Below are 22525 nucleotides of genomic sequence, written 5' to 3' on the forward strand. Positions count from 1 at the left end.
TTACAACTCAAAAATATAAACGTATGAATAAAATAAAAGCACATAGTTAGATACAGTACTGGGACATGCGGTGTCTTTTCTGAAACAATAAAGTGGCATTATTTTTTTTCGGGGGGGCTTCCGATTAAAAAAAAAAACAGAAGAAGGCACAAAGACAATTGAGTCCTGTAGGTGACTGTTTAGCACATGCGCCCCCCCAGTCTTCGGTTGGGCATTCTAATCCAGACTCCGGCTTTCCTCTGTGGCGATTGCATGTTCTCCGGGTCCTCCCACAACCGCCCAAATTCCCCAAACATGCATTTTAAGTTAAATCAGAATTGTCCTTAGGTGTGAATGTGATTGCAAATGGTTGTTTGTTTTATTTCGCCGCCTCTTCCTTGAAGTCAGCTGGGACAGGCTCCAGCATACCCTAAAATGCTTGGATGGAGTCCTTTCATAACAAGATATATCATGAAAGCTCTTTCAGGCAGAGTCACAGTCATGTTTCATATAGTTTTGGTCAAACATAATGTAGCGTTTACTTTCTGTAATCTTTCTTACTAAATTCTCAGAGTCGCATGAATCAAGCTCCTGCAGGTATTCCTGCCAGATTAAAAAAAAAAAAAAAGTACACTGCACAGCTCATGCCAACTCTGTCAGTCTGGATTTGGTTGCCTTTGATAATGGTCCCCAAAATAGAATGCTCTAAAGATCCACATATCATTTGTACTCTGGTTTTGGCTGCAAGCAGAAAAATAAGATGGTCTCTTGATGACACACAGCATGACTCGCACGTCAACGGAGAGACGCCTCTCCTGGAGCCACTAAAACTCTGTTAACATGAACATGAAAAGGAGGGGAAACAACAACCCAAAGCAGATTCTGTAAGTGCACCTGTGCCACACATGTAGGAGGTGGGAACAGACATCATCACTTAGAACTATTGCCATGTTCTCTAATAATTAACAAATTCCATTTCCAATATTGTTATTGCACACTAGATACTCGACTGTGTTTGGTACAATGACAGAAGGGAACCAAAAGTACTACAATACGCTTCATTTTTGTAGCCTATAAATTTGACAATTTGACAGTTTGCCTGGGTTGGTGATACAAATTGATTATTTGATTGGTTTATTCTTAAGATCTTTTTGATGTTTTAGAAGTCAAGCAATTTAGCATTCATATTAGCATCTGCTGTTACAGTATTTCTTTGGTACTTCTGTTTGCTGTTCATTTTTTTAAACAAAGCATTTCATATAAATTCTCAAGTTTAATTACACAAAATCTTGTGACAATGATCTTTATGTCACTAGTGGCGTTAAGAGGGTTTGAGTCTTGGATCAGTCCTTCATGTCAGGTATTAGAGAAAAGAGATGGATCTGAAGTTAATAAAACATGAAGAAAATTATGAATAAAATTACAATTAACTGTACTGTACAGTATAAAGTTTGTAGGTCACAGGAGGGGAGGAGAAACCTGCAGGCTATCTGAAAGCGCGACAATATCTGCTCACCTGTGCCACTCTGCTTGCCTTCTGTGCCAGATGACCTGAATCCCCCTCTAACTGCCCTCTGCCCCGAGCTGTAGAAGAAGTCGCATGTCACTGATCACATTCCTGCATAATTTTGGATCATAACCATCACAAATGCCTCGGCATTCATGTCTGCTTTGCATTAGAGCAGTGCCATCCCCATTGTGTGTGTGTATGTGTGTGCATGTGTGTTTGTGCATGAATGCAAGGGGGGCTGCAATGTGAGGAGTAGAACAAGGAATATAAAATGTCTTACTCACCTTTTTTAATGTAATCATTCATAAATTAATTAATTAATTAATTTTCGATTGGATTGGAAAACACTTTTCAAAACACCTTCAAACATATGGGCAATTTAGCCTGCGGTTGGCCTGCATTTTTTCGCAGTGGCCATTTTAAAATTACATGAATGTCAGATAAATTTCCATGAGCCTGTTATTTTTCCTCCCTGTTCTTTGAAGCTGATTTATTTAAAGAACAAACGTGAAGAGAGAAGCTGTCTATGTTCTAACTCGTCTTCACACAAGCCGTTGGATTCCGTTTTGTTGTAAACTTCGAGGCAAATACCTGACATTTTACTTTGCAGTGTAAAATATTGAGATTGTTCAGATAAAGCATCGTGCTGAGAACCTTTTCAAAGCTGACGTATCAATGGACTTGTCTTTTATGCAAAGTTGATTACTGCTCTTAAAATACAAGCACCCCCACTGTGTTTACAGGGAAAAAATATGCTAAGGCAAATTCTTAGGTGATTTGAAAGATGATAGCAACACATAGTGTTGAGACCAGGAGAGGAAAATCATTGAAGTTGGCAAAGAGAATATTGGAGGAAGATGACAAAAGTTTTGGAAAATAAGAGGAGGAGGAGTTAAAATAGTGTACTGTGGAATATATTTGTTGTATTTTCTGAAATTCGGTTTGAATTGAATTTTTGGATTGAAATAAACGGTGAGTGATTATTTAAGTCTCTTAAAACATCGTACAAAGAAGCACTGAACAGATCTTTTATTTGCACGGATAGCAGCGCTTACATATTGGTACACAGTACTGGCCGGAATAACAGTACATCACTTTAGGCAGAGGAAACATTAGCTACTAATAGATTCAACCTTTATTACAGTAATGACAGCCTTCACCCTCATACTTTTTTCTTTTAGCTTATACAGTACCTGGTTAAGTTTATTTTAGAAGTTGGTGTGATGAAGTAATTTTGGACTTTTTATCCAGGTTAAGATAAAATGTGGGCAAAGCACATCACTCTTTCTCAATCAAAAATATATTTTTTTTCAATAATTGTTGGCTGATTTTTTTTTTCATTCCCAGATGTAATCAAGAAATACAGGACTATAAACATTACATGGTGTTTTTTCTGTTTGGCTTCTCCTAGATCCTTGTCAACATTGCTTCCCAGCCAGCTTTGCTGTATGAAAATGTCCTTGTGAGCGAAGGGAACCCCATCCTGAAAGATTTGCTCTTCAGCCCAGATCACCAGCACTTGTACACTCTCACTGATCAACAGGTAAAGTTTAAACATACAGTAGTAATCAACAGTCACCCGAGGTTGTCATTAGTCAAACTATGGTTGCCACTGACAACACAGGAAGTCATGAGTAAATATCAATGGACGTTTATCTGCTCAGTGATGCGTAGTAAACAGGGATGTGCACATGTTCATAAACAGTGTCAAACATACACATATTGGACCTACACATTGTCACTGGGGCATATTGATATGATTGATATTAGCCATGAACTTGAAACAACACTGAACAGTATTCAAAGAGAGAAGAATGCATTTTAGTACATATTCAAACAAAAATAATAATGTTTGGAAATTATTGTCCAATTTCAAAGCATTTACCCAAATAATATTATTAATATCATTGATATTAGCCATGAACTTTAAACAATACTGAACAGTATTTAAAAAGAGAACAATGCATTTTAGTGCATATTCAAACAAGAAAATTATAATGTATGGGAATTATTGTCCAATTTCAAAGCAGTTAAACAATTGGGATATTTTGTAATTCATATTCATTAGGATACTTGAAACAGTTCATAATATATTTGTTGTTTGTTTTTCTGCTTGATGTGTTCGGTACTGATAACCTCACTGCTGTTTAGCGCTGTGAGCTATGTCTTTAAAATCAAATGTCATTGTGATTGTAAATTATTATTTTCTTTTCTCACTCAGTAGAAACGAAAAATGACGGTGATATTATTGAAAATAAGTCCCCCCCATCTCTGTGATTTTCTTTATTTCTCCTGATACCAAATGCGCTTTGAATTTTTTTTCACCTTCTACAAAAAAACATTTTTATTTTCATTGCAGATAATGTGAAAATAAGTACTTAGAAAAATTCTCAATTTTCCACAAATTTGAACATTATTACTAACTTGAGATTTAACACTTGCTTCAGTTCAACAAAGAGTGAGAGCCATCAAACTGCTAGGCGAGGCTCATCCATGTGCGTTATTAGAGTAAAGGCATAACCCCTCCAATTTCTTTTCTTATGTTGAGTTGTATAGGTGAGACACGGCAACCTCCGCAGAATATTTGTGGCGTGGGAGCACATACTGTACCTTGAGCCAAAAGTTCTCCAAATACCAATAAATCCCTTTCTGTAATGTAGAAATGTGTGTCATATCTTTGACAATGTTCATTGTGACTGTCTCTGTGATTGCCTTCTACCGGGCTGCTTTCTTGTCACTTGGTAAACAATGTGAAAATTATTCAGACCATGCTGTCTTCTTTTTGGGAAATTAAACTCACCAGCACCTTTCATGAAAAATAGCATCTTACAGGGTTTTACAAAGTCCCTTTGTAAGCGAGCCCCTTTCTGGTGTGTTAGCAGTGGACGTCAGTAGGGACACACTAACTATGCTGCTGAAAATTCAACAACAACAACATAATCCCCTGACGAATTCACTCAAATTATAGTTGTCAATAAAATCACTGAATCTCCCTGGCCGACTGCTATTTAGTGAACCAGTCATAGGGACTACAAGATCCTGACAAAATCTCATCCTACTCTCTATCTGTTTCTCCAACACACTCACAGAAACATAAAATTTCTTGTCAATGCCACTAGAAGCAGATTCTGCAGAGGCGGTTGTCATTAAGGCTTTGCATCTTTGCCTTTGACAGACATGGAGATGGTCATTGTAATTGGGTTTTGTTGATGAGCCAAAACTTACCAACCGACTGAAAATGCAATGCTCCCCATCAGTTCAAAACTGTGGAGGAATTCTCCCATTAAGAATTTCTTGTAGGTGTTTGCTAAATAATCATATGTCATGACAGTCATGTCCCTGATGGCGAAAAAAAAAGCTTTTTATTTATGTCATGCATGTCACTGAACCCTAGCAAAAAGGTATTTCCAGTACTGTAGATGTTGTATGAAATACGGAAAAGCATGTTAAAAATGGCTTAATGCTGTTTTCAGAATTAAACATAAGGCCAAATTTATGTAAATAATGTTTGGTCTTTGTGCCATCAGGTCGATTTTGATGGAACATTTATTTTTTTTACAGTGACTTTCCCGACATGTGAGTGGAGGGCTGCTGTAGAAACACAAACTGGCCAGAGCCTATCAGAGCATTATCTTCACTACGTCACATCTAAATTCATTAAGAATGACCCTTTCCCTTGCCCTACTTTTCAACCTTTTCTCATTTCTTACCTGCAAGACTCTTATCTCATAACAGCTAATGACCGTGCTGTGATAACCTTCAGTGAGACGTTCCAAGCATATAGACAGAACTGCCTCAAGAGTGCTGTGTAATTTACCAAAGATTAGACATAATTGACTTCCATGTGTCTGGATGAGTGCAGAGAAGAAGTCTCGTGTAATTGATACAAATGGACAATGTTGGCCTGACTGGGGAATTAAGCCTGTCCAACAAAGGGGAGAGGGGCCAAGGCAGTTGAAGATGACATACACGGAATCCAAGAAGAGGTGCATGGATACATATCGTGGCTGTCCGGTGAAATCCTTGTATCTTCCAAAACCACTACTCTTCAGGAAAAAAACTAATAAACAAAACTACAACTTGCTTGTATTTCTATACACTGCTTTGCTCAATTTTCTATTGCACCGTAGATTGCGATAATATACCATTGCACACTCACGTCAATTCCTCTTTACCCCCAAAAAATTTTCAGATGCTAATTTAATGTGTAGTTATTAATTAATGCACTGCAAACACACCGCCAGGTATAAGCCCCGGCCAGAAAAAAAGGCTTTTAATTTGACAAAAGCAAATCCATCCCATTCCCTTCCATTTTCCAAACCATTTATCCTCAAGGGCCGTGGGAGCACACCCCAGCTAACTATGGGTGAAAGGCAGACGACACCCTGAAGTGGTCACTTCTCAGTCGCAGGGCACATATCAAAACCATCACTGAGCAGGAATCAATTCCACGCTGCCTGGACCAAAGTTAGGCGTGTGTACCACTATACTATCAGTGACTGGATATGTGAGCCATGAGCAGTGTAATGAATACAATAATGAACTGACTAACCCCGTGTATTAAGCTGGATAATAATGTGCATGCTTACCTCCAAGGCTGACAAGCGCCCTTCTGCAATAAAGCATTACAGTGTCTGATTTTAACGAGACAATCCTATTCAGCTGCACCTAACATCAATAATTCCACTCGTCATTGAAAAAGAAGTGAAGATATGAAAAGGGTAAGCTACATACTGTATGTGCACCTAAAGAATGTTTTGCAGAGTTTCAACTGTGATTATAAAAGTTTCAATTATTATTATCATTATAAGGTGACATTCAAGAATGTCTGGTGCAAAGCAAGCCTCCAAAGATGTTTTATATAAATCAGAAAAACAACAAAAGTACTTGTGAAGATGAGACTTAAAACCTAAAAATGAAAGTCTTTTCACACTCTAATTTTCATCAGCAATAACCACGCAAGTAAGACCAAAATAATTTACAAAACAGCTTTTACTAGATATTATAAGGCCCGGCATTATCATTGCATTCGTTTCCAGTAACAATCCGATTTTGCAAAGCTGGCATTGCTCAGCAGTTCTCTCAGCAGAGTGTAAGAAGCTACAAAGTCATTTATGTTCCAAGTGTTCCCATAGGTTCCCTCTCAGTTGCTGTTATATACATTATCCCAATTGGCTCTTGGCACCAGAAAATTGGTTTTCAATTATTAAAGCCAAGTATTTTATTTTTTGATGAGCACCGATGTGTCTGCTACATTTATGCGAGTGTTAGCGCCTTGACTGTGGAGAAGACGAGATAAAAGCCTTGTAAAAACCACAACGCTTGCTTGCAAAGAAGGACCGCAGCGATACACTCATGTAAGAGTCATTATGCTTAACTAGGAAGTACTATCTCCTTTGTACATACACATACAGTGAAGATAAGAGGTATTTGAACACCATGCTATATTGCAAGATCTCCCACTTAGAAATCATGGAGGGGTCAGAAATTTTCAGCGTAGGTGCATGTCCACTGTGAGAAAGATAGTCTAAAAAGAAAAATCCAGAAATCACAATGTATGATTTTTTTACTGATTTATTTGTGTGATACAGCTGCAAATAAGAATTTGAACACCTGTCTATAAGCTAGAATTCTGACCTTCAAAGACCTATTAGTCCGCCTTTAAAAACCCACCTCCACTCCAGGTATTATCCTCAATAAGATGCACCCGTGTGAGGTTGTTAGCTGCCTATAGACACCTGTCCACCCCATACATTCAGTAAGACTCAAATTTGGAACATGGCCAAGACCAAACAGCTGTCCAAGAACACAAGAGACAAAATGGTACAAATCTACACGGCTGGAAAGGGCTACGGAGAAATTGCCAAGCAGCTTGGTGAAAAAAGGTCCACTGTTGGAAAAATCATCAGAAAATGGAAGAAGCTAAACATGACGGTCAATCTCAATCGGAGTGGAGCCCCATGCAAGATATCGCCTCGTGGGGTCTCAATGATCCTGGGTTAGGAATCATCCCAGGACTACACGACAGGACTTTGTCAATGACCTGAAAAGATCTGGGACCACCGTTTCCAAGGTGACTGTTGGTAAAAGACTAAGACGTCAGGGTTTGAAATCATGCATGTCACGGAAGGTTCCCCTGCCTAAACCAGTACATGTCAAGGCCCATCTTAAGTTTGCCAATGACCATTTGGGTGATACAGAGGAGTCGGGGAGAAAGTTTTGTGGTCAGATGAGACCAAAAGGGAACTTTTTGGTCATAATTTTATTAACCATGTTTGGAGGAAGATGATTGATGGGTCCCTTCCAAGGAACACCTTCTCTACTGTGAAGCATGGGGGTGGCAGCATCATGTTTGGGGTGTTTTTCTGCACACGGGACAGGACGACTGCACTGTGAGGATGACCGCGGCCATGTATTGTGAGATTTTGGGGAATAACCTCTTTTCCTCAGTCAGAGCATTGAAGATGGGTCGTGGCTGGGTCTTTCAACATGGCAATGATCCAAAGCACACAGACAGGAAAACCAAGGAGTGGCTCAGTAAGAAGCATATCAAGGTTCTGGTATGGCTTAGCTTGTCTCCAGACCTAAACCCAATAGAAAATCTTTGGAGGGAGCTGAAACTCTGTGTTTCTCAGCGACAGCCCAGAAACCTGTCTGATCTAGAGAAGATCTGTGTGGAGGAGTGGGCCAAAATCCCTCCTGCAGTAGGTGCAAACCTGGTGAACAACTACAGGAAATATTTGACCTCTGTAATTGCAAACAAAGGCTCACATTGGTTTTCTCAGGTGTTCAAATACTTATTTGCAGCTGTATCACACAAATAAATCGTTAAAAAAATCATGCATTTTAATTTGTAGATTTTTCTTTTTAGATTATCTCTCTCACAGTGGACATGGACCTACGATGAAAATTTCAGACCCATCCATGATTTCCAAGAGGGAGAATTTGCAATATAGCAAGTTGTTCAAATACTTATTTTCTCCACTGTATGTACCTCCTCAATCATTTGTAGAAGAGAAAAAAGTAAAAAATGATATCTTTGGGAAGCATATCATTCCCGATCCAAATAAAGCTGGACCACTGACCACATACACAGCCTTTGTCAGATCGAACAGAAAATAGAGGAGAGAGAATTAATGCGATTAAGGTCAGACAATGTACTTGGTTTGTGGGGTTTCCCTTGTTTCCTTTTTGGAACCTTCTTGCACCATTTCTGTAATTTGTTCTGGGTCGACACTTCAACTGAGGCGGAAGTGCTCTTCTAGTATAGACTTGAGACAGGATAAGGTCTCACTCTCCAAATTAATAGATTCAACATGAAAGGGGACCAGAAGCCTCTCTGGTATGCTGATTTCGAGCATCATCTGTGCCTGAGGCTTTTGGACTGCAGTTTTGAATAATTTGTTCTAGTTCAATGATGCAGACCAAGCCCATTGGTGTCAACAATATTTCTTTCTCTGAAGCCAAACACATCCAAAGCCAACACATATTTACTCTGAACTATGCAAAAAAGGAATTTCTGTCTGAGGGTACTTTCGCTTGAAGTAAGAAACTGACCCAACCGTGTTCAACTTCCTTTTCTATGAATTTTGCAACCTTGCAGGCAGGAGTCATGTAACAAATGTAACTACCCAAGATCCAACTTCAAGCTGCACAACATTAAGTTCAAATTTTCAACATTTACATTCAGCCAGCCGTGTATAGTCCCTATTTTACACACTCCAGTCCGAGCTCGAGCCCATAATAATAATAATACTAAATAATATTATTGTTATTAATTAGGGACAGATGGAACATGTTAAGGTAAAATAACTGGAGTGGTAAAATTATTGTGGTTATTATTATTATATTGCCACCTTGACTAACCAGAAAGGTTGTACAATTTGAAATTAAAAAAAAAAAAGATAACGCAACACTGACTTTTGCTCTCTATTTTCCCCAGCGTGGTAGATAAAATATTTTGGCCATATTAAAATGCAGATTTCAATCGTTTATTCTCCACTGTAAAACTCGTATCTGGCCTGAGATCAAATAAATAGAGCTGGAGCCGGAATTGCAATGTCACTGGCACAGATGGTGATTTTGGCTTTATTTAAGCAAACAAAGGACTATTTGATATTTGTCACTCTTATCGCTCTCTACAAATCACAGTGTCTGAACATGGACCGTGAAAGTGTCTGCCAAAAACTCCTGTTTTTATCAGCTTTTTCATAACGTTGTATTCTGCCAAAAATCACCGCGACATTATACGTTTCACTTTAGTAGAAGTTCAATCATTTATAATAAACAATTTGCTGGCATAAAAGTCATTGAGTCATTTCCCAAATCATGCCATTTTTTTGCGGTTAATTTACCAGATTCGTGATTGGATCCACACGCCTAATGTACTGGAGAATATTGAAGAAATGAGAAAATTTACCTCATTTTGGAGGAATATTTTTCTGTAAAACTTTGATGGTGGGTTGTACCATTTCCACTGGACTACAATAACAGAATTACAGTACTGTAGTTCATTTCAAGCTTGCCTACAATCTCAATAGTGGGTGTTCATTGTCTCGACGTGGACTTACGGATGCGGTGTATATACGATCATTGTTTCTCTCTCCCAGCCCTCCTCCTCCGCCTCCTCCTCCTCTCCATCGCAGCCGGCCTCTCTCCATGTTGAATAATAGAAATGCCAAGTGATGAGAGCTCAAACATAAAAAAGCCCATTTCCCAGCTTGACAGAGCAATTTACCTTTCCCCATATTCACTCGCTCACATAATTAAAAGTGTTGGATTGGACTATCTTTGTCCCAGAGGTGACTCTCCTCTCCTACGCTGGCATGCACGCTCACACACACATATACACATGCAGTGTGAGACAACCTAAAAGTGTCTGCTTCATGACCAAGAGCGACTTTTTGATTAGTTAATGCAATATTTACATATGGCTATCTTGGTCTCACACACATACTTACACACACATTTACACACAGACTCCCCATACTCCAACGTTGTTTATTGCTCGCTTCCAGTAAATTCAGTGACATCACATTCTGTATTTTTCAGCTCATAAAAAAATGAACAGTAGCTTAAGTCAATTTTACCACTCCAGTTATTTTACCTTTACGACAATTTTCGTCTGAAGTTAGCGCGGATAGGGTCCAGCATTCCCACCACCCTTATGAGGACAAGCGGATGGATGGATTTTCCAATTGTGCTTGTCTAACAAAATAGCGGGCTAAAATAAATTTTTCATAATGTGATCATCACTCTCTGTGATGTCGCTGATGCAGGAATGTTTCCTCAAACTCCCTCTATGCTTCCAATAGTGACATCAACCAATTTGTCATGAACATGACAGCTTGCAATGTATTGATTTCTACTGTAAATTACCCTCTTCTCATGTAATCACCAGTGATAGTTCTACTTAATGTGTCCTTATGGACTAATTGAAAAAACAAAAGTATATTACTTGCGTAACAGCCATTTTCGTCAACATTGCTCACTGCCCTTGTGTGACCATTCACAAGGACAGGCACTTTTGGCAACAGCCTCCAGCCAAAATGCAGAGACCTATCCACACCCATGACATAGATAGATTCATGAATTTACAATGAAGAAATCCACCTAGTTTCTAGAAAAGGACTATGCAGCCAAAGTTAACTAATTAACACAGAAGGGAAAGGTCGTGCCTCTTTTCTTGTAAAACAGATTCATGAGGTGACCTCTTGGGAGCTAATTCCGTCACCTTTTTCCTCTGTGGGGATGCTCAGACAGTGACATAATGGTGATAATGATGCACCTTCGTCTATTGATTTGACTGGCCTTCAGAAACAAGGAGGCTTGCAGTACTGCACAGTGGAGAATTGCAACACCTGCTGCTACATTAGACAGGCTTGTTTTTCCCTTCACTCAGCGTTTACTGTGCTCAAGGGTCAGCGAGGAAAACTGCACCATATTCCTTAATATTTTGTCAACTTTGAAGTTGTTTGAAGGCAAAGTACAAACAAAGGCAGTGGAAAGTCAGAGTAATGAGCGAGAGAGCTAGAAGTCGAAATTTACTCGAAGTGCTCTTGCCGACCTGGCTAATTTTATCCTGGCAAGTTTAAGAATGCCGTTTCAAACGTTTTTGTGTGGGCGAGTGGAATACCGTATAACAATGAGGACATCCCCCATTTAAATCAGAATCATCTTTAATGGCCAAGTGTGTAGAACACAAGGAATTAAAAAAGAAAAAGACAAAAGATAACCCTGTCGATATTATTTAGAAAATATTTTCTCAGACGCAGTCCTGTCCTTGAAGGCTGCTTCTGTTTTGCGGTGACGACATTATCTAAACCTGATTTTCATCTCGCTGCATTAATCAAGACAGAAGGAAGCGTAAACAAGACAATGCAAAACTGTTACTCACTGATCTTGCACTGCAATTTCATTTTCATTGCTTTACATGTTTCAAATGCACATATGAATATGATTTGTATATGAATACGTACAGTGAAGAAAATGAGTATTTGAACACCCTGCTATATTGCAAGCTCTCCCACTTAGAAATCATGGAGGGGTCTGAAAATTTCATCGTAGGTGCATATCCACTGTGAGAGAGATAATCTAAAAAGAAAAATCCAGAAATCACAATGTATGATTTTTTTAACGATTTATTTGTGTGATACAGCTGCAACTAAGTACTTGAACACCTGTCTATCAGCTAGAATTCTGACCCTCAAAGACCTGTTAGTCCGCCTTTAAAAGTCCACCTCTACTCCATGTATTATCGTGAATGAGATGCACCTGTGTGAAGTCGTTAGCTGCATAAAGACACCTGTCCACCCCGTACAATCAATAAGACTCAAACTTGTAACATGGCCAAGACCAAAGAGCTGTCCAAGAACACCAGAGACAAAATTGTACAACTCTACACGGCTGGAAAGGGCTACGGAGAAATTGCCAAGCAGCTTGGTGAAAAAAGGTCCACTGTTGGAAAAATCATCAGAAAATGGAAGTCGCTAAACATGATGGTCAATCTCAATCAGAGTGGAGCCCCATGCAAGATATCACCTCGTGGGGTCTCAATGATCCTTAGAAAGGTGAGGAATCAGCCCAGGACTACACGACAGGACTTGGTCAATGACCTGAAAAGATCTGGGACCAACGTTTCCAAGGTGACTCTTGGTAAAAGACTGAGACGTCACGGTTTGAAATCATGCATGGCACGGAAGGTCCCCTGCTTAAACCAGCACATGTCAAGGCCCATCTTAAATTTACCAATTACAATTTGGATGATACAGAGGAGTCATGGGAGCAAGTTTTGTTGTCAGATGAGACCAAAATAGAACTTTTTGGTCATAATTCCACCAAGAATCAAGAAGAAGAACAAACAAACTAACAACAACAAAGAGCAATAGACATTCAATTAATAGGAAACTATTCCTTACAAGAGTCACAGTTGTGCAAAGATGCAGAGTCTTCTAGCATTTAGAGCAGGTAGACTTTATGTTAAGATTATACACTTACCCTTACCCTTACCCGTTCGCGATTCACCGTGATAGATCTATGCAATAACAACTTTGCAAAGGGTGCAGTTTAAGCTTTTCAAGTTTTTAATAAATGTTTTTAGTTTTGTACCATGTGCACACTTAAACTTTCGTGCAAACCCTTGTAGACTACATGATCTCGGTGCTGTGTCTGGTAAAGTTGCGATAGAGAAAGAGAGAGAGGGAGAGAGAGAGAGATGTGAGCTGATCAGAATTTGATTTGTGAGACAGTCAAAATGAGACTGAGAGAGCAAGATGTCTTAATGGAGTGGAGAGCAATGAGATGGCTAGGATTGGAACTCCAAAAATGTGCTGGTTTGTAAGTAAAACAAGCAGATAAATAACAGTGACATTGAGTAATTGTATTGTTTTATATACTTAATAATACAGTAGAATTGATGTTATTGCTGCCAAACAAAGGGGGTTTATTGGATTTGGTCACAGTCTGCTACGTCTGTAGAAGATTTTTTTTCAAATGCTTTTCTGGTGGCAATTTTTCTTCAATATTTCTAGCATTATTGTTCTAACAACCAGAACACATTAGCATCTTCTAGCCTGGTTCTAGTTCATGTATGGTGGAAATAAAACTCCCAAACTCTCCCCACTCTGTTGTCCAGATGTAACTAATAATAGATTAGATGTTGGCTTGTGATGGAATAATAATGAAGAGATCCTCTCGTCATGAGGCAGCCATTTCTTGTCTGTCTACCGCTACCAAGGTTGTCTCTGCCACGTCTTTTTTTGATCTATGACTTCATTTATTGTGTTTTTCTGTGTAACCGACCAAATGCAAGATAGATAGTAGCAGAACAAAAAGGCAAAGGATGAGGGAATGAAAAGAAATTGGATTGAATGAAAGAGACTAACAATTGGGGAAACTCATACAGATTTCTGAAAGTGGCTTGGTGGTAGCTGGTAAAGCATTGGCCTCACAGTTCTGAGGTCCCTGGTTCAATCCTGGACCCCACCTGTGTGGAGTTTGCATGTTCTCCCCCGTGCCTGTGTGGTTTTCCTCCACGCACTCTGGTTCCCTCCCACATCCCCCATGCAACATTAATTGGACAGTCTAAATTGCTCCTATGTGTGATTGTGAGTGCGGCTGTTTGTCTCAATGTGCTCTGCGATCAGCTGGTAACCAGTTCAGGGTGTACCTCGCCTCCTGCCCTTTGACAGCTGGGATAGGCTCCAGGACTCCCCGCGACACTCGTGAGGATAAGCGGTGAAGAAAATGGATGGATGGCATTCAGATCTATTATCTATTGTTTTTATCAGGCAAATTTACATGAATGTCTAGAATGCCACTAGTACACCTCTATGAGGGACACCATTATTTTTTCCAACCAGTTAGCAAATAAATATTTTGCTGAGTAGTGTAAATTAATGTTATTAGTGTTATTAGCTTTGATGTGTTATTGTAAAACTCAAAGTATTCTATCATTGCCTCTTACAGTTCTGAAGGTCCAGGAGAATATGTTTAAAAGCGTTATGACTTTAAAAATCCAACTTCTTAATATATTTGGTGTGCACGCTAGGAAGACCTTTATCTCTGACCTGTCAAATCCATCTTTTAGTTTCATTTTGATTTTCTCTATGCAGTGTAGTTATAGATGAGGAATATGAAGTTTAAAAATAAATGAATCTAACTATACTTGAGTCCCAGCCCCTGTCCTCCTGTCTGCTCAATGAAATGCCGCCATCTCACTCAACAACAAAAAATAAAATAAATCAATAAAACAAATAGAAAGACACTGGCTCGTCACACTGGGCTGGCCACCTCAAACTGTTCAAGGAAGGGACCTGTGTCCCTGTCGCCTGGCATGACCCCATTTAAAGTGCACGACCAACGTTACACATAAGGTGGCCAGTTGGATGTATTTTTGAAAAATACAATCCATTAATAATTTAAGAGTTGATCAGCTTCTCCAACGACTTGTTAAAAAAGGTGATGCAATCTAAGTGATGGTTTTGCTGTGCCCACCCCCCGCAGGCTTGTAAGTATGAGTTGGACCATTGACATTTCTTTGATCACACCTTCTATCTGTGATTGGCTTTTCTCGTCCTGCCTTTCCCAGTTGTAAAACAACAATTAAAATTACATTTGAGGTATTTGATGATGGGGCGAGTAAGAGATGTTCTCTTGAAAGATCATGTTGATAATATTCTGCTGTCAGGTCATAGGAACAGTATTTTTTTAACTGTAAATTTCAGCTTTAAATAGATTTTTCCCACCTTCACTTGACACGTGGTGAAATTTTTACATAAAAATATTTTTAAAAGCATAAATTGTATTAATTAATTTAAATTTAATTTATTTTTCATTCATATCATTCATAAAAATTAGTGTCTCTCCCAGATAAACGCTTTAAATAAATAGATGCCCTGTCTCTCTCACACACGCACACACGGTTGTCTAAATGAACGTATCAGCAACTTAAATGAGGAAATACAATTTACGGTATATAGTTTACTTTTCCGCAAGAAAAAAAAAAGTCCCATAGTCCTTTGTGTTTTTGTTTGTACGGAATTGTTGGTGTTAGAGTTTCCTCACAGTAGCAATTCATCAGTTTGCTATGGAGCAGGTAGGGCAATTATCGTTCGGCCTCCAACTGGACATGTTGTGCCAGCAGCTCATATGTCTCTGCCATCCATCCACTTGTGCGTTTATCTATTGCTCCTCCCCTTCCTCTCATCTACCACTACAACTACTTACCGAAGGTAACTCAAGCAAGAAAGGCTCATCCGGAGCTGTTTTGTACTTTAAACTATTATGACAAAATCTCAGGCTACCATGGGATGTTTCTCACACCAGAGGTGTCATTGTCTATGGACAAATCGACCTGATCTTCTAATCCTCATTTTCTTCCCACTCCCCTTCTTCTGCTGTCCACAAATGTCTTTGCTTGAGCAAAAAGGCCTTGGATGGAAATGCCATATTTGATTCAACAATGGCGGTCCATATTTACTGTGTAAGACAAAAAGCCCGTGTGTTTCCATCCCACTATGTTTTCTCAAACTCAATGAAAGAACCATTTCATCAACCACCACCCAATCACTAAACCTCATTGTATTCCATTTGCTTTCTATAGCTATTGTGCTTGAATGTGACGTGTTTTTCTTTTCTTTTTTAGTCCCTCTCCTCCCTCTATCAGACTGTAATACTAACATGGTATTTGTCCAGGCATGGAGTAATGACAGTAATCTGGTGCCATTTGGTGTACTGTGAAAAGGGACATGTTGGTAATGGTTGTATTATAATAGTTATTAGGCACGGGTCACTCCGAATCTGCTGTAAGCTATTGTGTTCACACTGTTCAGTCTGTGAATGAAGAGAAAAATGTATTAGTGGCATTTATTTGAGATCTCTGTTGTTTGTGTGAAAGCTGTGAACGGCCGTTATTTGAAATAGCATAATACAATATTTACCATTTATTAGTTTAGCTTTAATGTCTTTTTTAAGATATGAAAGAAATGAAAAAATACTATGCCAAGTAATAGATTTCAAATCTATGAAACTGTATCTTTACCTTCACTGATTGTAGTTGCAAATCTGTTGTCATACTAAAATTTAATTCTAGTCATTCCGAATTTGTAGTTGGGTTGGAAAGGCCTACGGAGCCAACTGGCACCAATATTTACAGAAAACTTTATTATATTCACTTGCACAATCTAATAAAACCCTGAATACTAGTTGTATCAAAATATGTGCATTATTGTGCCAATGGAGTTTGCATGTTCCTCCCATGCCTGGCTGGGTTTTCTCCAGGCACTCCGGTTTCCTCCCACATCCCAAAAACATGCGACATCAATTGGACACTCTAAATTGCCCCTAAGTATGATTTTGATGGCAACTTTTGTCTGTCTCTATGTGCCCTGCTGTTGGCTGGCAACCAGTTCAGGGTGTACCCGCCTCCTGCCTGATGACAGCTGGCATTGACTGCAGCACTCCCGCTACCTTTGTGAGGATAAGCAGCTCAGAAAATGGATGGATGGATATATATATATATATATATATATATATATATATATATATATATATATATATATATATAAAACTCCCATAGTTGATTCCATTATACAATGCGGTTGTACCTAAACGTAACGTGATATGACCCACATCATTATTAAGTGAGTGCAATAATATCTGGAGTGAGTGTCATATTTTTCTTCTTGTTGGATGCTAGTTCTTTAAATGGCATAACATACCTTCCTCATTTCACTGCCATAGGTTACCGCCCTAAAGTATTTTTTGGGGTACATTATTATCTTGGAAAAAATATGCTCTTGCATTTTCAAATAAATGTGTTATTTAAGGATCTAAAATTGCTTAATGTGTTTCTAACATGTATTGGGAATAGCCACAAATTTTGTACTTGAGGTAGTTTAGTGGTTCACAAAGCTTACTTTCAAGTGTGGGATCAATTCACATTCAAAGTGCTATTGATTATCACCTAATGATGGACTTGTGATCATGTCTCTGTAAATGTGATGCATGGCATCGAAAACGTTTGGCTTGGAGGACGCTTTATCACAAATGGTGCCAGGTCAGCTAACCCACAAAGGAATGGGCAGAGTTCATGGCTCATAGAAGTGAACAGGAAAAAAAGCCTGGCTGCCACCACCTTGAGCAACTGCCTCGTCTCCACTAAGGCAAAACTATAGTTCAAACTGCTTGATACCACACAAAATCTGGATACAAATCCTGGCACTCATTTATCCGGTCACTGGCACCCAATGTGAGACACTGTCGTTATTTGCTGCATTAGGAACGAGACAGTTTTACATGCCCTTATGGGACCTTGCTTTGTGAAAGTTGGCAGAAGTATGTTGGAACAAGAAAAAAAGGCTTTACCCAGACTGTGCCCACAAAATCAATGGCATCACATTTTTCACACAGAAACAATATGACGGATGTTTTACGAGGTTTGCATGCGGGCATATTCTGGGTGACTTTTGTTACATGTACTGCATACAACCTAATGTTATGAGGTAAATGCTACTTGAGGAAACATGCTTCTCTCCACAAAGCACCGTCTCTTTTAATGTCTCCCTTAGGGACACATTTATTTAGCTGCTGGTCTATTTACACAACTTTATAAAATGTCCTTCTTAATAGCCAAGATCTCAGAGTTCCTCACAGAAATCGTTCAACCTTCATCTTATCATCAACTTGCAGACACACAGATGCCAGCCTGTCAAGATCTGCTTGACAAATGACTAATCTGTGATGTTTATCTTAATGGTTTTGTATACGAGAACATTGTTTTGTACGACATTCAGATGGGTTAAATAAACATTTTCTTTTTGCTTTGTGTTCTTTGTTCAGATGAAGAACTTATCAAACAGCAGGATTCAATTTTTTTTTTAAAATGGCAACTGGTCAGACGTTTGCAGGTTTTTTATTTGGACTTTATAAACCGTTTTCAGGGTTTACTTTACTTGACATACGCTAGCTTGACTTTTGTCTCTTTATTGGGTATAGCAATACTACTAATAATAGTAGTAGTAGTAGTAGTAGTAGTAGTAGTTATTGTAGTACCAGGAGTGGAGGACGTTTAATACAAAAAAATAAACATTCCTACTCTGAATTCAGAAGCCAGATCTCACAACCAACCCATAGTCTATCACAAAATATCTTCAAATGTCCATTGTTGATCATAAGTCACATCCAGAATTTAGAAAATTATTGAAATCAAAATTGTTGGATCATGGTTGAGCTCTGCTCTCTCACAAGTGTGCTACCAGCTCCATTGGAGTTACACTCTCAAAGTATTTCTAAAACGCAAACATATTCTTGTATCTGTAAAATAAAATATTAGCTGACAGAGAGATATTTTTTTAAAGTACGTGATTTTAGTCTGTGAGTGTTTACAAGAGTTAGTCAGGAGGTCTTGCCCTGTAGCTTACCTTCCAAATACGCATGGGGAAGAAATAGTAAGCGGGCGCCTCCACAACCGCTTATCTCTGATAGCCACTGTGGAATTCCTTTAATCTCAGGTTTCAGCCACAGACCCCTTTTGGGTATGTTATTTTTATACTTGACTAAAAACAAATATGAAGTTATGTGATTTTTAAAAAAAGAATAATTATTTGATTTTCTTTTTTTTTTTTTTTGTCATAAGGAATTTTTGACCATTTGTGTCTTGTGCCCAGGTTACGCGAGTACCAGTGGAGAGCTGTGAGCAGTACACTTCCTGCGGCGCTTGTCTGGGATCAGGAGATCCTCACTGTGGCTGGTGTGTGCTGCACAACATGTAAGTGCATCCACTCATCATGAATTGTCTTTAAGAGATTGTCATTTCATCAGTCCTATGTTTTCTCATAAAATTTAGATTCACCAACATTGCATTTATATGATTGTACATCATTGATTGAAGTATTACCACAGCTGGTCACACAGGATTTACAAAGATGTGCTGTGTTTGGGCATTTTCTCTTGAGTTTTTTTTAACCACACATGCCACAACCATAGCAAAACAACAACAAAAATGGGAGTGAGTGAATGAATTGGCAAGTGTGTTTGTTCAGCAAATTTAAAGAAACTCGAAACGGCAAAATCACTGCAGTGATGACGCTAATCCTAATTAAGGTCATATGATTTGTGCCCAATATGATTTCCTACCCTTCTTTGCAATATAATCCTTACTAAGTAGCCCTATACTTTAGAAATTTGGAGCAAGGGCCATTAGATGTTTAAGCAGAGGTGGTAAAAGCAGCATTTGTATTAGACGAGCAGTAAAATAGGCTGTAAAATCCACTGTGACCAACTCAACTGCTAATATTGTGTTGTATCCTTTCTGCCAGAATCACTAGATTTAAATGTTTAACTGTGCTGTGCTCCATATCTTTTTAATTGTCTTTATGTGTCAAAAACTTCAAACACCTGATTTTAACTAAAATTCTGTACCTATACCTTTTAAAAATTTATGAGTGCTCTTAAATTTCGCCAAACCACATAAGGTTTCTTACTTGTGTAAATATTTAAAGGACTACTTTTTACTTTTACTTGAGTCATATTATTCAAAACTAATAGTACGCTTGCTTGAGTACAATATTTAGCTACTCGATTTTGAGCCTACCTGCCCTCCAATTATTTTTAAAGTCAATTTATTTTTATGAGAATATCTTGCTGTAAATGCACAACTACCTTCAGGTAATATGAAGAATGACATTTATTCTTCTTCTCTCATAGATGCTCGAGAAAGGATCACTGCGAGCGTGCAGAGGAACCTCAGCGTTTCACCACTAGAGTGGATCAGTGTGTCCGACTCTCTGTGCAACCCGACACCATCTCGGTCACCATGTCAGAAGTGCAGGTATAATGTGGTGATCCAGTATCTGTGGGGTTGTGAAAATTGGGACAATGACTAGCTGTAAGGCCACATGGTTTCATTAAAGTTTAGTAAGACAACGTACCAAAAGTAACACAACATTGCATGCAAGAAAACATACCAATGTACTCCTAAAGAGCCATGCATTAAACACTTCTCATATATGATGGCTTACTGCAATATAAATGCAATCCTTTCTCATAATTTGAGAAGGGTTGTTGTTGGAGGCTAGGGTAAGAGTGAAGGCATTCATTAATAAAAGCAAAAATAAAATCTGCTGTCTCTGAATGTCAGTGTATTCATTTTTCATATAGATTACAACTAAATTCTTGTCACCATTTGTTATACTGTATGTCCAGGCCTTAGACTGCTTCACTTTAGCTTCCTTACAGTACCAATCAATGACAGAACCTAGGTTATAGAGCTCATGCACCTACGTCATAAAATCACGTGACTCGCCATATTGCTGGTCAAACAAAGCATTGTTGCAAGTTAATTCTGTTAGGAGGAAACGAAAATATGTCTTATAGCACAACATCTAGAGTTTCGTCTGATACCCTAAAACATTGAGAAGGTGAAAACAAATGAAGGTAGGTGGAAAAATGAGAGACACTGGCATATGGACTCATATTTAATGCCGAAGTCAATGTTTTCGCCAATAAGAAATTGGACTGTTAATTCGCTTCTGCTTGTCTTGGACAACTGGATATAGAAATGTATCAGGTGATTAAGTCTTTGAGATTTACACGGAAAACTTTGAAACCATATAAAAGCGTCCAGACGCATATGAATACTTAGTTGCTGGATCTGTTCTTATTCAGAAATAAATCCGACATAGTGACGGGGAGACGGATTGTGAATGCGGAAGCGTATTCAGCCACACGGTAACCTTTGCCGAAATCCATCGATCTTTTCAGCTGGTATTCAATACAAATACCAATATTTAAATAATTGACCCCTGTTTTTACACAAACTCGCATTCATTAACTATGATTGAAAGAAAAAGAGGACAAGAGTCATCTCCACGGAATGTACACGGAAGCGATTGCGGCCACACGTTAACCTCTTTGCTGCGACAGACAGTTTCTTTTCTTTTTTTTCCATATGCATTGTTCTCAAATGACCCAATGTGACATTATCAATACTTTTTGGTAATTTGAGATTGAGAAAAATAATTCCTACCTGAAATGAAGCGATTGCTACACAGGCATGTGTGTATTTTGGTTGAGCACCATCCATCATGTTTAATTGCCAAAATCCATTGATATTTTCTGGTCTTTTCAGCTGGTATTCCATCGAATAATCTCTTTGAATATCTGTCTCGTCTGTTGTGACAACCAACAGCAGACCTGGTCTCAGGCAATTTGAAAAATCTACACTGGTTCTACGGCTCCCGCAGTGCAGAGCAGCTAGGTTTGACCGGCAATATGGCGCCATGCAAACTGTAACATCACGTGCATGTACTATATAGTTTTGGAGTTCAACATTGGCATTATTCGATCATAACATCACATCGTAACATGGTAGGAAACAGGAGTATGTGGCACCAAGAGAACATGCAAACACCACACAGACGAGGGTGGATTCAAACCCGGGTCCTTGGAACTGTGGGGTAGATGTGCCAACCAGTCGTTCAGCATGGCCCGACCTCACCACATTTTCTCAAACGTGTTTCAGCTGGTATTCAATACTTCTTTTTCTTCTTCTTTTCCTTTCGGCTTGTCCCGTTAGGGGTCGCCACAGCGTGTCATCTTTTGCCATCTTAGCCTATCTCCTGCATCTTCCTCTCTAACCCCAACTGCCCTCATGTCTTCCCTCACCACATCCATAAACCTTCTCTTTGGTCTTCCTCTCGCTCTTTTGCCTGGGAGCTCAATCCTCAGCATCCTTCTAGCAATATACTCACTCTCTCGGCTCTGAACATGTCCAAACCATCGAAGTCTGCTCTCTCGAATCTTGTCTCCAAAACATCCAGCTTTGGCTGTCCCTCTAATGAGCTCATTTCTAATCCTATCCAACCTGGTCACTCCGAGCGAGAACCTCAACATCTTCATTTCTGCCACCTCCAGTTCAGCTTCCTGTTGTTTCTTCAGTGCCACCGTCTCTAATCCGTACATCATGGCCGGCCTCACCACTGTTTTGTAAACTTTGCCCTTCATCCTAGCAGAGACACTTCTGTCACATAACACACC

At 39.0% G+C, this 22525-nt stretch overlaps 1 protein-coding gene across 8 annotated transcripts in view; it reads left to right on the forward strand.

Annotated features, from left to right (window-relative positions):
- Nucleotides 1-22525, forward strand: part of LOC133490858 (plexin-A1-like) — a 225093-nt gene that overhangs the window by 100596 nt on the left and 101972 nt on the right. For 7 of the 8 annotated variants that reach the window (XR_009792303.1, XR_009792305.1, XM_061801434.1 and 4 more), the window contains exons 4-6: nucleotides 2901-3032; nucleotides 19156-19256; nucleotides 20195-20318. Coding sequence is in view for 6 of the 8 variants with exons in the window: in XM_061801434.1 (XP_061657418.1) it covers nucleotides 2901-3032; nucleotides 19156-19256; nucleotides 20195-20318 (357 nt within the window). In the remaining 2 variants the exon portion in view is untranslated. Of the gene's footprint in view, nucleotides 1-2900; nucleotides 3033-5050; nucleotides 5558-19155; nucleotides 19257-20194; nucleotides 20319-22525 lie in introns of those variants that run through there. The other variant, XM_061801497.1, reaches the window with a different exon arrangement.

Source organism: Syngnathoides biaculeatus, chromosome 2 (assembly GCF_019802595.1).
Source record: "Syngnathoides biaculeatus isolate LvHL_M chromosome 2, ASM1980259v1, whole genome shotgun sequence".
Classification (NCBI taxonomy): domain Eukaryota; kingdom Metazoa; phylum Chordata; class Actinopteri; order Syngnathiformes; family Syngnathidae; genus Syngnathoides; species Syngnathoides biaculeatus.